The sequence below is a fragment of the Toxorhynchites rutilus genome, chromosome 1 (genome assembly GCF_029784135.1).
Source record: "Toxorhynchites rutilus septentrionalis strain SRP chromosome 1, ASM2978413v1, whole genome shotgun sequence".
In the NCBI taxonomy this organism is placed as follows: Eukaryota; Metazoa; Arthropoda; class Insecta; order Diptera; family Culicidae; genus Toxorhynchites; species Toxorhynchites rutilus.
The window spans coordinates 20,402,575-20,416,708 of NC_073744.1; the positions used below are offsets into that span (position 1 = coordinate 20,402,575).

At 42.3% G+C, this 14,134-nt stretch overlaps 3 protein-coding genes and 1 long non-coding RNA gene across 4 annotated transcripts; 3 read left to right on the forward strand and 1 right to left on the reverse strand.

Moving 5' to 3' along the window:
• The first annotated feature begins 646 nt into the window (after positions 1 to 646).
• LOC129762802 (ATP synthase mitochondrial F1 complex assembly factor 1) lies at positions 647 to 1,719 on the forward strand. The gene is made up of 2 exons (XM_055761342.1): positions 647 to 1,347; positions 1,405 to 1,719. The coding sequence occupies exons 1-2, from the start codon at positions 751 to 753 to the stop codon at positions 1,669 to 1,671; spliced, it is 864 nt and encodes a 287-aa protein (XP_055617317.1). The 5' UTR covers positions 647 to 750; the 3' UTR covers positions 1,672 to 1,719.
• LOC129762801 (uncharacterized) lies at positions 1,396 to 3,365 on the reverse strand. The gene is made up of 2 exons (XM_055761341.1): positions 2,098 to 3,365; positions 1,396 to 2,041 (listed from the first exon to the last, which is right to left on the reverse strand). The coding sequence occupies exons 1-2, from the start codon at positions 3,169 to 3,171 to the stop codon at positions 1,694 to 1,696; spliced, it is 1,422 nt and encodes a 473-aa protein (XP_055617316.1). The 5' UTR covers positions 3,172 to 3,365; the 3' UTR covers positions 1,396 to 1,693.
• Positions 1,872 to 7,918, forward strand: LOC129762800 (uncharacterized protein K02A2.6-like). The gene is made up of 2 exons (XM_055761339.1): positions 1,872 to 3,220; positions 3,276 to 7,918. Exon 2 carries the CDS (start codon positions 3,583 to 3,585, stop codon positions 7,807 to 7,809), a length of 4,227 nt encoding a protein of 1,408 aa, XP_055617314.1. The 5' UTR covers positions 1,872 to 3,220; positions 3,276 to 3,582; the 3' UTR covers positions 7,810 to 7,918.
• Positions 7,919 to 11,427: 3,509 nt separating this feature from the next.
• On the forward strand, positions 11,428 to 12,539 carry LOC129762222 (uncharacterized). The gene is made up of 3 exons (XR_008740582.1): positions 11,428 to 11,568; positions 11,628 to 12,064; positions 12,121 to 12,539. It is a non-coding gene; the product is annotated as an uncharacterized LOC129762222 (long non-coding RNA).
• The last annotated feature ends 1,595 nt before the right edge of the window (positions 12,540 to 14,134 follow it).

Below are 14,134 nucleotides of genomic sequence, written 5' to 3' on the forward strand. Positions count from 1 at the left end.
TAGTATTAGTTGTTAGTCCAATTAAAATCCGCATTGGGTTGAATAAATAAACAGAAAGTACAAATTATAAAAGAAATTGAACTTTTCCATTTCAAATATGATATTAAAGTAACATGTTTTTACTGATGAGAAAAACTGATAATTGTGTTCGGTATTGGTAATTATCTTATGTTACAAATGCGAGTTTTGTTTTCTTTATTTCATTCATACATAACCCAGGAGGCATCTCGTCTAGGATCACAATGGGAGGTTTTCATCATATCTCGTTCCACTTCGGTATCTTTTATCCGATACGCACCATCCAACGACTGTTTATCATCCTTCTATCATCATCACTCGGTAAACACCCTGTGAAGTGAACAAACAATTCCCATTAACTGAACAAAACGGCCCTTTTCAGGGCCACCAAATCATTATCAAAGAGTTTAACGATGTAATTCTTCAAACGTATCCTAAATCAACAGATAGCCTTATGGAATCCTACGTCAACTATGCGGTCGTGTCTCGGACACAACCCTTCTGTGGCTTTTTAATCACCGATAATAGAAACCTAATTGCAAAGTATTTTCAGTGTTTCAATGTCGGAGTGTGAAAAACACAAACGTTCGACGTTTTCCTCCGTCCCTCTTCGACCATGTGCGGCAAATCCGACATTCGCCTTTGTTTTGATTCGGTAATCAGCAATTATCAGAAGCTGTTCGTGCGCTAATACTCCAAGTGTGCAAATTTCTTGGTCACGTTTCTCCGCCAATGGCCCTTTCGTGGATACGTACGGCCAAACCAAAGCATCTCCTAACCGTCGCACTCAAACAACCCGCCGCTTGCCGCACGTTCCAAATGACGGCACGACAGCGCTCGGAGAAGGCCCTAGAGCAGATGAAGGAGACCAATCCGTACTTCGAGAAGTACGCAAGCAAAATTGCCGCTGCGCAGCAAAGTTCACCCGAACAATTCCTAGCGCGGCTTGAGAGTGTGGAGAAGGACAAGCCCAAGTCGGGCCCATTGGAAGAAAAGCGGGACTATTCGGAATTGCTAAACCCGAAAGCACCGCTGCGCGAAGGCAAATCTAGTGAAGATGCAGTGCATAGGAAATTGAGCGATATAATGAAGATAGATCTCGTCGAACAACGCACCGCAGAGGAAATCAAGGAGATTTGGTTGAAGTATCATATCGGAAAAGAGGTTGTATGCGCTGTAATACCTGTGGATCAGTACGATTTGATGATGGAACGGGCTAAGAAGTATCCGATGTTTATTTTACCGATTCCTAGGAGCCAGGGATATGAATTTATTGTGTTGCAATTTTTCGCCAATACCGTTCATTTCACCCCGCTGATCAATTACCAGGTTCGGTTGAGGTGATTTAAATTATGATTGTTTTGAATTTGCCTGTTTTCTCTTCAGGTCCATAACGTAAATGCACCAGAATGTTTGAATCTGGCATTGTACACGGAGCTGCGCGATAAAGGGATCATACTGATGCGAGGAGAGTACGATCCCAAAGTGATAGGGGGCCAGGAAGCTCAATGTTTAGTCAACCAGTTGCAGATGTTCTACAGTCAGCAAAACGAAATGAAGCTGGCTCTACTGGAAACATTTACAAATAATCCGGATAAATTTAAACACATGGATGTGATAGAGGAGTTGAACAACTTGAAAATTGGCGCTTGAGCGGATCACATTTTATTGTCGACTAGGAAAATATATCCCGAAAACCAATAGTTTGGTTTGTTTGATCCTTCTGAGTCATGAGGAAAGACTCATCGGAACATAGGTTGTATTTCTTAATTTCTCGTTCAGTCGGCGGGAACAACCCGATGGAGTCATCCATCTTGGTGCCATCGAGGAATGAAAAATCGCTTCCGCATTGTGATTCTCGTTGAGAAATGAATGTAAATGAGCTATCTTCAGTTGGAGCAAAGTCGAAGTCAAATTCGTTTACTTTACAGCACTGTTTGGATCTCATTTTATTCCCAAGCCCCCTTAGTTCTTCTCTCAGTGTTTGATTCATATTTCTGGTTGGCGAAGGGGGTGAAGCAGTCTAAAGGGTGAAAAAATTTATTCTAGGTGTGAATTTTCAGTAACTCATTATCTTACCAATAGTGGATTGACTGAGGGTCTTCTAACAATTTGTCGTTGGGATGAGTCGAATTTAAATTCGGTTGTCCGGACTAATCGGGTCGATTCATTAAATTTTGGAGTGTTGTTAGCATCAAACAATGGCGAGAGAACTCCGGGTTTAGCTGGTTGATAATTTGCATTGCTATAGAACGAATGATCTATCCAGCTACTTCGTTCGGCAATGTTGTTTCGCAAGAGCCCAAAGTCTGTAGGTTTATTATGTTGGACACTTTGCTGCAATTCGTAAAGGTTTCGATCCAGTGGTACATTGTCACTATCACAAATGGCCGCATTGAACTTCTCCACTGCCGTTGCTACTGCTTCAATAAATTCTTCAGCATTTTCTTTCCTGCTTAGCAGCGATCGTTGCGCCAACTCATCCGGATCGGACATGATGGGAGAGCAAAATTCAATTGGATCCCCATCGAACGGAGTGGAAGTGGCTGGTGGAATGAACTTCGACCCCACACTAACTATCGTTCGGTCACAAACGCTGGCCGTTTCAAACGGCAGCTTCAGCGCTTCTCTTCCCGAGAAGAAATCTTGCGACAAATTCAAAAATTCCTCCTCTTTTCGCTTTTGCTTGTTTTGTTGATCGAGCAAATTTTGCTCGATCTTTGCCCGCTTCCTTACCTCAATCCATCGGGTGAGACTATGGACGGGAGCCCCCGGGCTTGTTTCAGTCCTTACAAATTGATTTGTATTCTCGTGGCGTTTGAATCGAGCGAAGCACGCATCCCGGAGACCACCGGCATCTCTCCGGGAATCCGGCTTGGGGTGTGGCTTCGCGAGAAAATCACTCACGGTTTTTGAGTGGTTGCTGATTCCCTGAGTCTTGTGGAAGTTGTGAAGAACCTGTTGCAGGAAAAGACTATTGTTGCCATCTTTCTCAATGGGGAAGCACTGTAACGGTCGCTGGATCGGCTTTGGTAGCACCTTCGGAATGGTTGTATGTTTAGGCTGGTTCTGATCCAGGAAGTTTTGAAACAACTGTCTCACGTAAGAACACTGGTTCACCTTACGTTTGGCCGTAGATCTTCGTGGGGCCATGTCATCATTTTTCCCCAAGTTTAGGATTCAAATTGACAGTTGATGCGGGGTGCGTTCATAGGTTATTTAAAAAAATTCATTTTCACAGTTTTGTTATTTATCAGCCCCGTCCTAGGGAGCCATGCTTTTGATGCCAACATTTCGAGAGATGTATGTGGGTAGCAAGGATGGAAAACAAGGGAGCATGATGAGATTTACGATTAATCGCAAACTGCATAGAACAGAGAAGTCGAAATAAATCAAGCTCTTAACATTGAAAATTAATTTCATTCTTTGGAAGAACTTAACAATTTTGGCGACGAGGAGAAGTTCTTGCCATTTTCCGGAAGCAACGTCAAGCTTGTTCCTGTTCCTATTCAAGTTCAAATTCCGTTCCGCTTCTGAAGCCCTCAAACCGTCACGAATTCAAGAATGGCCGACGCAGATTCGAAGCAAGCGATTCTCCGGCTGACTGATCTCATCGCAAACCAGCAGCAGCAGATTGCAGCTCTCCAGCAGGGTAACGCCAATCAAGTTGGAAGCGAGAAGATCATCGAGTCACTCTCAACGGGAATCGACGAGTTTCAGTACGATCCAGACGGCGGCATCTTCTTCGATTCGTGGTATGTTCGATACGAGGACGTGTTCAAGGAGGACGGAAAGCATTTGGATGACAAAGCAAAGGTCAGGCTACTTCTGCGGAAAATCGGCACGCAATTCCACGAACGCTACGTGAACAGTGTTTTGCCGAGTCATCCGCGGGATTTTTCATTCGAAGACACCGTCAAGAAGCTGAAGAAACTTTTTGGACGCCAAAAGTCACTCTTCAACGCGCGCTACCAGTGTCTTCAATACGTGAAAAATGAAGTCGACGATTTTTCATCTTACGCAGCATCGGTGAACAAGCACTGCGAAGCGTTCCAGATCGAAAAGCTATCCAGCGACCAATTCAAGACGCTCAGGTTCGTATGCGGTCTCCAGTCACCACGCGATTCGGATATCCGGACCAGGCTGATCGGGAAGTTGGAAGCTGAAGAAAACGCGCCGCCCGCCGACGGTGCCAACCTCAAGCTTGAAAACCTGGTTGAGGAGTGCAACCGCATCATCAACCTTAAGCAAGACACGCAAATGATCGAGAAAGGTTGTACGGACAAGTCTAAAGTCAACGCAATCTCTCGTCATCGTACTTCAAACGGAAAGGAGAAGAAGTCACCAAAAACACCTTGCTGGTTCTGTGGGGATCTTCATTATGTCAAGGAGTGCCCCTACCAGACACACACATGTTCAAAGTGTAAACGGAAGGGCCACAAGGAAGGGTACTGCTCCTCATCCGAGAAGAAGCCGACAAAGCAGATTGACAAACCCAAACCTAAGGACATCGTCAAGTCTAAAGGTATTGCGGTTAAGCGAGTCAATCTGAAAGCAAAGCGGAAGTTCGTGAAAATCGACATCAACGGTGTACCAGCAAAGTTGCAGCTCGATTGTGCATCTGACATCACCATCATCTCCAAACGAACTTGGACATCGGTGGGTAAGCCTGTCATCGAGACAACTGATGTCGCTGCTGTGAGCGCCTCGGGTGACGGCATCGACATCGTAGGTGAATTCAACGCTGAAATCACCATCCAAGACGTGACGAAAGTGGGTCGCATTTTCGTTACAAACAATCCGGATCTCAACGTTCTGGGAATTGAAACGATCGATCAGTTCGATCTCTGGTCGGTTCCGTTCAGTTCATTAGTCAACTCAATCCAACAAAACTCAATAGCAACAATGCAGAAGCTGCAAGCGAAGTTCCCTGAAGTGTTCCAACCAACCCTCGGATGCTGCACCAAAGCTAAGGTAACGCTCTACCCGAAGCCAGATGCACGACCTGTGTACTGCCCCAAGCGACCGGTTGCCTACGCTGCCCTTCCGAAGGTTGATGCTGAGCTGCAGAGACTTCAAGACAACGGCATCATCTCGCCAGTCCAGTTTTCTGATTGGGCTGCACCTATCGTCGTGGTTCGTAAATCTGATGTCTCCGTTCGCATTTGTGGTGACTATTCCACAGGTCTCAACAATGCACTAGAATCAGATCGCCATCCACTGCCTCATCCGGACGATATCTTCGGTGAACTCGCCGGTTGCCGTTTCTTCTCCTGTATCGATCTTTCGGATGCCTATCTCCAGGTCGAAGTTGAAGAAGCTTCTCGGAAACTGCTAACGATAAACACACACAAAGGTCTGTTCCTGTACAACCGATTGCCACCCGGAGTCAAATCCGCACCAGGTGCATTCCAGAGGATCATCGACAGTATGCTAGCCGGAATTCCTGGAGTGAAACCGTACCTGGATGACATTCTAATTGCTGGAAAGACCCAAGAAGAGCACGATCGTAGTTTGAATGATGTGCTCCAACGTATTCGTGAGTATGGATTCCATCTGCGCATCGAGAAGTGCCGTTTTTCACTTCCGCAGATCAAGTTTTTGGGTCACATCGTCGACAAGGATGGTCTCCGCCCGGATCCAACCAAAACAAGAGCAATCTCTGAGATGTCAGCACCAACGAATTTGTCGCAACTGCGTTCATACCTGGGTGCGATTAACTATTATGGACGGTTCGTTGGACAGATGAAGGAACTCCGAGCGCCGCTGGACTGTCTACTGAAGAAAGACGCTGCTTGGAAGTGGACTGCCGATTGTCAAAAGTCGTTCGATCGGTTCAAATCCATTCTGGTCTCCAATCTCTTGCTGACACACTTTGATCCTAACAAGGAAATTATCGTGGCTGGAGACGCTTCCAAGAATGGGCTGGGCGCCGTCATCCTACACCTTTTCTCCGACGGGTCTGTCAAGGCTATCGCTCATGCTTCAAGGTCACTCACTCCTGCGGAAGAAAATTATGGTCAAATTGAAAAGGAAGCGCTCGCGTTGGTGTTTGCAGTAACACGCTTCCACAAAATGATTTTCGGTCACAAATTCGTGCTGCAAACTGACCACAAGCCACTCCTCAAGATTTTTGGCAGCAAAAAAGGAATCCCCGTCTACACAGCCAATCGACTTCAGCGTTGGGCACTAACGATGTTGCTTTACGACTTTGATATCCAGTTCATCCCAACAGCAAGTTTCGGACACGCTGACTTGTTATCACGTCTAATGAGCAGCCACAACAAGCCTGACGAGGAGTACGTGATCGCTGCTCTCCAAACGGAAACCGACGTAAAGTCAATTCTCGAAGATTCCATCTCCAACTTACCTGTCACGTCAGAAATGATCGCCAAGGCAACTCAAGACGACCCAGTGCTTCAAGAGGTTATCACCTTCATCAGCAATGGCTGGCCTAACAGAGCAAGCGATATCCGCACTCCAGCTGTTCATCCGTTTTTCTCAAGACGCGAGGGTCTTCAAGTTAGCCAGGACTGCGTCATGTTCTGCGATCGAGTCGTGGTCCCTGAACGGTTCCGCAAACGCATCATCCGACAACTCCACCGTGGACACCCTGGAATCGATAGGATGAAGTCACTCGCCAGAAGCTTTGTATACTGGCCCAACATCGACGATGACGTTGAATCGTTCGTGCGTCAATGTTGTTCCTGTGCCACTGCTGCGAAATCACCTCGTAAAACTACTCTTGCGTCCTGGCCGATACCAACAAAACCGTGGGACAGAGTTCATATCGACTACGCTGGTCCAGTTGATGGTTACTACTACCTTGTGGTAGTTGACGCCTATTCGAAGTGGCCAGAAATCTTTAGAACGCGAACCACAACAACCACGGTGACGCTGGAGATTCTACAAGAAACAATCGCAAGATATGGCAACCCGCATAGTCTTGTGTCCGATAACGGTACCCAGTTCGTTAGTAGCCGTTTCAAGCAATTCTGCAAAGAAAATGGTATCCAGCACCTGACGACAGCCCCGTACCATCCCCAATCCAATGGACAAGCCGAACGTTTCGTTGATACTCTCAAAAGAGGACTGAAGAAACTTGTCGAAGGGGAGAAGGCAGTAATGTTCCAGGATCTGCAGACGTTTCTATCGGTTTACCGGTCAACACCAAACAGAAGCATAGATGGTAAGACGCCAGCTGATCTATTTCTAGGTCGACCGCTACGAACGACACTGGATCTGCTGAAGCCGTGTCCTCCAAGTCCAACGCTGGTCAACGAAAAGCAAAATTCCCAGTTCAACAGACGACACGGTGCGATGAAACGAACCTTTGATGCTGAAGAAATGGTCTTTGCCCAGGTTCATTATCGTAACACAACAAAGTGGGTTCCAGGTCAAATCATCGAGCGCAAGGGTAACGTAAACTACACCGTGTTGCTCGAGAACGGACGACTCATTCGAGCACACACAAACCAACTTCGACAACGATATGGAAGCAATGCCGATGCTGATTCTACACCTGAAAATCAACTTCCTTTGGCACTACTGATCGATGAATTCAATCTTCAAGATATGAAACCTCCGGGTCCAGTAGTTCCTCCAAAAGAAGATGAGCAACCGATTCCTGATGATGAGCCGATGCCTGTCGATGGTGAACAAGAAGTTGTTGAAGACGACGTTAACGACGATGAATCTGATGTTCCTATTGAAGACTCTCCACAACCCATCAGGCCAGAAGGAAGACTTCGTAGGCTCCCAGCATGGCTTGCACCGTACGATATTTTCTAAAAAAGGAAGATGTACCATTGGCATACGCAAAATCATACCGTTAGGTAGGCCATGATTTGTAGCCATGGTACGACAGTAACAAAATGAAAAAAGTGATAGTTTAGTTCCAACCACCAAACAGAGAAGTCGAAATAAATCAAGCTCTTAACATTGAAAATTAATTTCATTCTTTGGAAGAACTTAACACCAACATATCTCTTAGCTCCAAATTTCGGAGTGAAAATCAGAATCAGTTGAACGAATTATTCTATTTATTATTATTATTGCATAAGGGTCGGACTACGGGGTTTAAGCATTTAAATAATTGAATTCAATGATTCTCATTGAATTTTTCAAAATTTAGAACTGATTCTAGGCATGCTGAATTGAAAGAGAGCATTGCAATTTAAAATTGTTGTAGGTGGCGACACCATGAATAAAATTAAATAAATCATTCGTTTGGCATTTGACGTAACGGTGCTGGTGGAAGCATTGACTGCATGTGTGAATTGGTGGAGACGTTCACGGAACGTAGACGTTCTTCTCCGTAACGTGCTATGTGAATCGCACAATACACGTCACGTTCACGTCCCGTCACGTCACGATACGTCAATGATTCTACCATGCAATTCTCATGAAAACATTCACATACACCAGCAACGTAACGACCCGTCAGCATACGTTCAACGAAAACGACCGGCAGGGTTTGTAGAAAAGAATAATTGACGGAGACGGACGGCTCGTTTGGTTTTTGTCTGGGCTTTGTGTCTCGGCTTTTGTTTTGATTTGGTTATACAGTAATTTACATCTACATCGACATTAAGCTAATTGAACAGATCTATGATGCAACACGTTTAATTAGACATTTTTACCTCTAGTTGGACATTTTTGTAAACATTGAGTTCGGGGCCCAAATTATGGCCCCACATTGATAGTCGCCACCAGTCGCAAATGTCCAATTACTGGTCAAAACCGACTCCAATGCGACACTGAGTGGTACCTCAGCATATCGCTTTATAAGTAACTTACTGTACTTTTTATGCCAACATATCTCATAGTTCCAAATTTCGGAGTGAAAATCATTCGCGACTAGTTGAAAGAATTATTCTATTTATTATTATTATTGCATAAGGGTCGGACTACGGGGTTTAAGCATTGAAATAATTGAATTCAATGATTCTCATTGAATTTTTCAAAATTTAGAACTGATTCTAGGCATACTGATTTGAAAGAGGACATTGCAATTTAAAATTCTTGTAGATGGCGACACCATGAATAAAATTAAATAAATCATTCGTTTGGCATTTGACGTGACGGTGCTGGTGGAAGCATTGACTGCATGTGTGAATTGGTGGAGACGTTCACGGAACGTAGACGTTCTTCTCCGTAATGTGCTATGTGAATCGCACATTACGATTCTCGCTCTCTCGTCCGGGCGTTCAATTTTCCTCTCCGAGCGCGTTTACTCCGATGAAACTATGTGAGGAAAAAATGCGTTACAGCAGATAGGACGACATTAATATTTAATGTTCCACAGAGGATTTCTCAGATGGTTATTAGAGGCGAATGAACTGAAAAGTTTAAAGCCTCTTTAATCCAACATCATCATCATTCTCAGATGGTGTTTAAATTCATCCACAAGAGACTACAAACAGTAATCCCCCTCAAATCACTAATTTTATGAGTTAATGTAAATGCGTTATTGGCCAATGCTTATACGATATCGAACACGTGGTCTTGCGAGATATATTTTTCCGCCAGCCCAAATACAGAACACCTCTTTTCGGGCCCGAGTAAACTTGTGGCTAGAAAAGACCATAATTACCTTGAATTAATCAAAAACATAATTTATTTTTAGGATTGTGGAACTCTACATAATTTGTATGCAGATAGACTATCCACAATTTGTGGGGGGAATACTCATACAACTCAAATAGGTAATGATTATCTGCTATCACAAAGCTGAGAATTTTTTTGACGTTTTGTTTTACAACTGATTCATTCAAAAGCTTTATTTTAAAATGTGTTCTTATCCTGAGACTGGCTCACCATATTGCACTGCTACTAAAACCGTAGGCTAACCTCAAAGATATTTTTTTATCCATTTTCGGCGAATAATTAATAGAGTGTCGTGTTATGAAACATCAGAACAATGGCAAAAACAACATCACGATCATATTGTGTTGGTTCGGTTATTCCAGAAGACATTGGAATATATTCCATCTGATCATGTTTAGGAAGGTTAACGACCTTCAAAGGATAAATTTATCTTGGGAACATTAAATTGATGTTCATGACTTCCAGTCGGACGTTTATCCGCTCTGATATTAATTGTGTGGTCCTCACAAAGCATATATTCCAATGCCAATAAATCTCCTGCCACATATGTCGGAAGTCCACGATATATGAATAACATATGTCCATACTAATTCATTACATTTATTTGCAACGAAAAATGTAACCACACAGAATTGAATTAATCAAACATGTGATCCGTTTTATCTACAAAATAAAAAAGGATCTTAAATTCCATTGAATTCGAAAAGTGTTTCGTGCAATCACTAATTGAATTATTATTAGAAAAAAATATTTGAAGAGAAATGTGAATGTTCAGAATTATTGGAATCTAAAAAACGATTTTGGGCGGGATGAGATTCGCCCAAATCTGCTGGTAATAAAATTAATCAATTGCATCCATTTCCCGTCCGCTGTTTATCGGGCGGGAGACGACAGCAAAATAAAATCGACACGAGACTAAGTCAGCCACTCACTGCGGACAGTGCAATAGAGAATTAAAAATCCTTCGACGAGTGTCGTAAGATTTCAGTTGATCGTCTCTTGTTACACTTTCCGATCAAGAACTCATCATCCGCTCTATGGGATGGGATTAATCGTTTGTGGCTTGCACTCACGAGTAGCCTTGAGTAGTAGAAGTAATGCTTCGAGAGTGCATACAGTGGGAATTCCTCTTTCATATTGCTTTTTTGAGATCTTGGTAGCTCACCGTTCCAATATTCTCTCTGTGTACATATGAAGGATAAAAGAGCATCGCCTGCTGGGGGTGATTTAAAAACATCCTACTAAAGGGATATACTTATTTATTGATCGTTGAATGTGATTTTTTACCATCACTGGTGGGTAGTGATCCTCGATATTCGTTCGATTAATCGATTAATCGAATCCCACAATCCAATCGACGAAAAAAACATCGACCTAACAACGACCGTAACGCTGTTACCTATTCACGATGACAACGATTAGGTATCGACATCTGGATACGGCATTAGTTTGTATGAGGCAAACTATTCTCTATCATATTAGTCGGCCCGAATCAGTTTATATTTGATAAAATTTGTAAGAAATTTTTTTCTTGGCATAATTTTTTCTACTTAAAGTACGTTGTCATGACCCTAATTTGAATTATTTTCTATAGACGTTCAGATATTCTCAAAAAAACTTGTCATTATAATATAAAATTATCTCAAAACATATTTATTATGACGTTTTTTCACCACTTGCAGGCAATGGTGATTTTCACTTACATAAAGTACTAATTTGATTAAGGAAAATTCATGTTCATTCATAATTTTCATTTTAAAAGTGTATTCATTCCTTCTGCAAATCCATACTGTCATGCCTATTCCCCAATATCGCCAACGCGGATAGTTCGTTAGTCGAAAATACTGAATAATTAAACAAACCAAATGGCATCACTGGTGGTTCTTTTTTCCACTCCGCTAAACTGTCATCTCAAACAAAAACAAATGGATCATACTACTGGTGAGTATGAAATATATTTCGGCTTTTTAATTATTAATTATTTTATCTTGTCTTATCAGCTATGAATACATTCGACTCGTTTGCTTCCATCAATCGGTAAGTGAGAAAGATGATTTCTCCCATCACCACAATGCGGATTTCCACTTCTATCACAGCAGCCAACAACATCCGTTTTCCTGCAGCAGTAACCTCCAACCCCTGTTGGCAATGCCGGGGGACAGCATTAACAGCAGCAGCAGCAGAATTTGACCATGGTATGGTATTGCGAAGAACTTTCCCCATTAGAGGTTCCGTGCTTCGCGCACATTCAAAAATCCTCTTCAGACACGAAAACTCAACGACAAGGAGGTATTTATCAACTTGCTCAGCTGAATTACCACCCGGAGGAACCCGAATGCACTGATTCCGTTGTATAGTAGAATGAAAATAGGCGAGGTAAGCGAACGTAATCGCATGATATTTTAATGTTCGCATTTTTATCCGGATCATACAACTGGTGAGTAGGAAATTCATTTCTACTTTTCACTTACTAATCATTTTATTTTGTTTCAGCTATGAATACATCCGACTCAATCAATCGGCGAATGAGAAAGATGATTTCCCTCATCACCACATTGCTTATTTCCACTTCTGTCACACCAGCCAACAGCATCAGCTTTCCCGCAGCAGTATCCTTTAAGTCCAGGGTGCTATTCCGGGGAACAGCATCAACAGCAACAGCAGCAGGACCTGGTCATCGATAGTATTTCGAGCAATTTTCCCCATCGGAGATCCCGTGCTTCACGCACATTGAAGAATCCTCCTCAGCCACATATCTGTGTCATCAAGGGCAAGGAGGTATTCATCAATGTACTCAGTCGGATTTGAATCGTCAATCCAGACAACCCGGATGCACCGATTCCATTATATACCTTATTTTTATTATAAATGGATTTTTATTATTTTTTTTTCAATAAAATGATTAAAATCGATCAATGTATTTCCTTTTCATTTTCACTAACACACCAATACAAACAAGCAGCAAGCAGTGCTGGAAGCAGCGCTGCAAGCAGGTCGACGCCTTGCACATGTTGGCGAAAAAGTGGCGTTAAGTTGTTCGATGAATGCATATGAAAGGTCGATAACTCGATTGCAAGGTGGCAGCATTTGAGGTCGATTGTTGACATTTCATCGACCCGATCTTGGCAGGCAAAACGGAATGTGGGATACTTCATAAAGAAATCGATTATTAATTGAACGAATACTGCGCAACCAATAATCGAAGCGAACGAATAATTTACATCGATTAATCGATCCAAACTCAGAGACAAAAAACGTACGGCCGCAGCAGTTTTATCCTGAAATTCAATCATTATATTTGAGCGTGAAGGATAATAATTGATTTTCAGGCGGAATGAACACTTTTTTGATTCCAGATGACTATTTATCAAATGAGAAATATCAGTCTAACTAATTATTCCTCTCAGTGTAACGATTAATCGATTATTTGGGGCGATTAATCGTTTCGAATAACAAACTGCTGAAAAGTATTCGATTAGCTGATGAACGATTAATTTCAAAAATCGGGGATCACTATATGTGGGTTTCAACCCATTTTGAACCTTATACCAGGGACAGACATACAGCTGTACTTGCGTTGTAAGAGTACAGCGTTGTACAGGTACCATCGTACCATGACAGACATACTTTGGTTGTACATTGTACCGTATGTCAAACTGACAATCAGATATTTTTCCAATTTCCATCACATATTTCAATGAAAAAGGTTTTTATTTAGTGTCTAAACTATCAAACACAACAAACAAGTTTCCAATCTGAGTTATTAACTTAAGAGAAAGTCAATGAAAAGAACGTTTGTCAAGTGATTTGATTCTGCTTATTCATGCTACCCACCACTAACCGTCTATGGCGCTGCGCACAGTACAACTGTAGCCATGTACAGCGGTAAAACAGGTCGGTACAGATACAGCGATTGTACCGAGTTGCTTTCATGGTTCTAGCGCTGTACATGGTGACAGACATACAATTTTCGAAGTACAACCACGGCAGTGGAACTTCATACAAATCACTCGTCGAAAAGTGTCTCCTTTTTCACTGCTTGTTTACATCGACGAATATATTTTTTTCCACTATGTTTCGTAGGAGAGTGTATGCATACTGACAGATTTCTACTACGAGGTGTTTAATGAAGGATGAAAGGTGGGAATGTTTATGTTTATATATGATTTATCGTACGATTTAATTGAATGCATAAAAGTTGTCAACAAAACTGGAGTTAAGCACATTTTTAAATTTGAACAAATGTTGATAAGAGATTCCCTGCAACACAAATGATGATGTTTATTGCGTGATTTGGTAACTGTATAAGTTGTTTGAAATGAAGGTTTAGTGTAATTATTTTATTTTGAGGATTATATTCACAAACATACAAGTATGATTAATATATATTGCATGTATATGATGCGCCTAGCCAGCCCATACATGCAAACGTGGAGGCGATATACATACATCCTAGAAAATAATAAATCATATAATTATCGTTTATATTACATCATATACCCCATAT

What these genes read in the sequence shown, in the direction of transcription:
- LOC129762800 (XM_055761339.1), top strand. Translation starts at nt 3,583, where the DNA reads ATGGCCGACGCAGATTCGAAGCAAGCGATTCTCCGGCTGACTGATCTC.
- LOC129762802 (XM_055761342.1), top strand. Translation starts at nt 751, where the DNA reads ATGGCCCTTTCGTGGATACGTACGGCCAAACCAAAGCATCTCCTAACC. An exon ending in CCCCGCTGATCAATTACCAG is followed by an intron (nt 1,348 to 1,404) that starts GTTCGGTTGAGG and finishes TTTTCTCTTCAG; the next exon opens with GTCCATAACGTAAATGCACC.
- LOC129762801 (XM_055761341.1), bottom strand. Translation starts at nt 3,171, where the DNA reads ATGGCCCCACGAAGATCTACGGCCAAACGTAAGGTGAACCAGTGTTCT. An exon ending in CCTCAGTCAATCCACTATTG is followed by an intron (nt 2,042 to 2,097) that starts GTAAGATAATGA and finishes TTCACCCTTTAG; the next exon opens with ACTGCTTCACCCCCTTCGCC.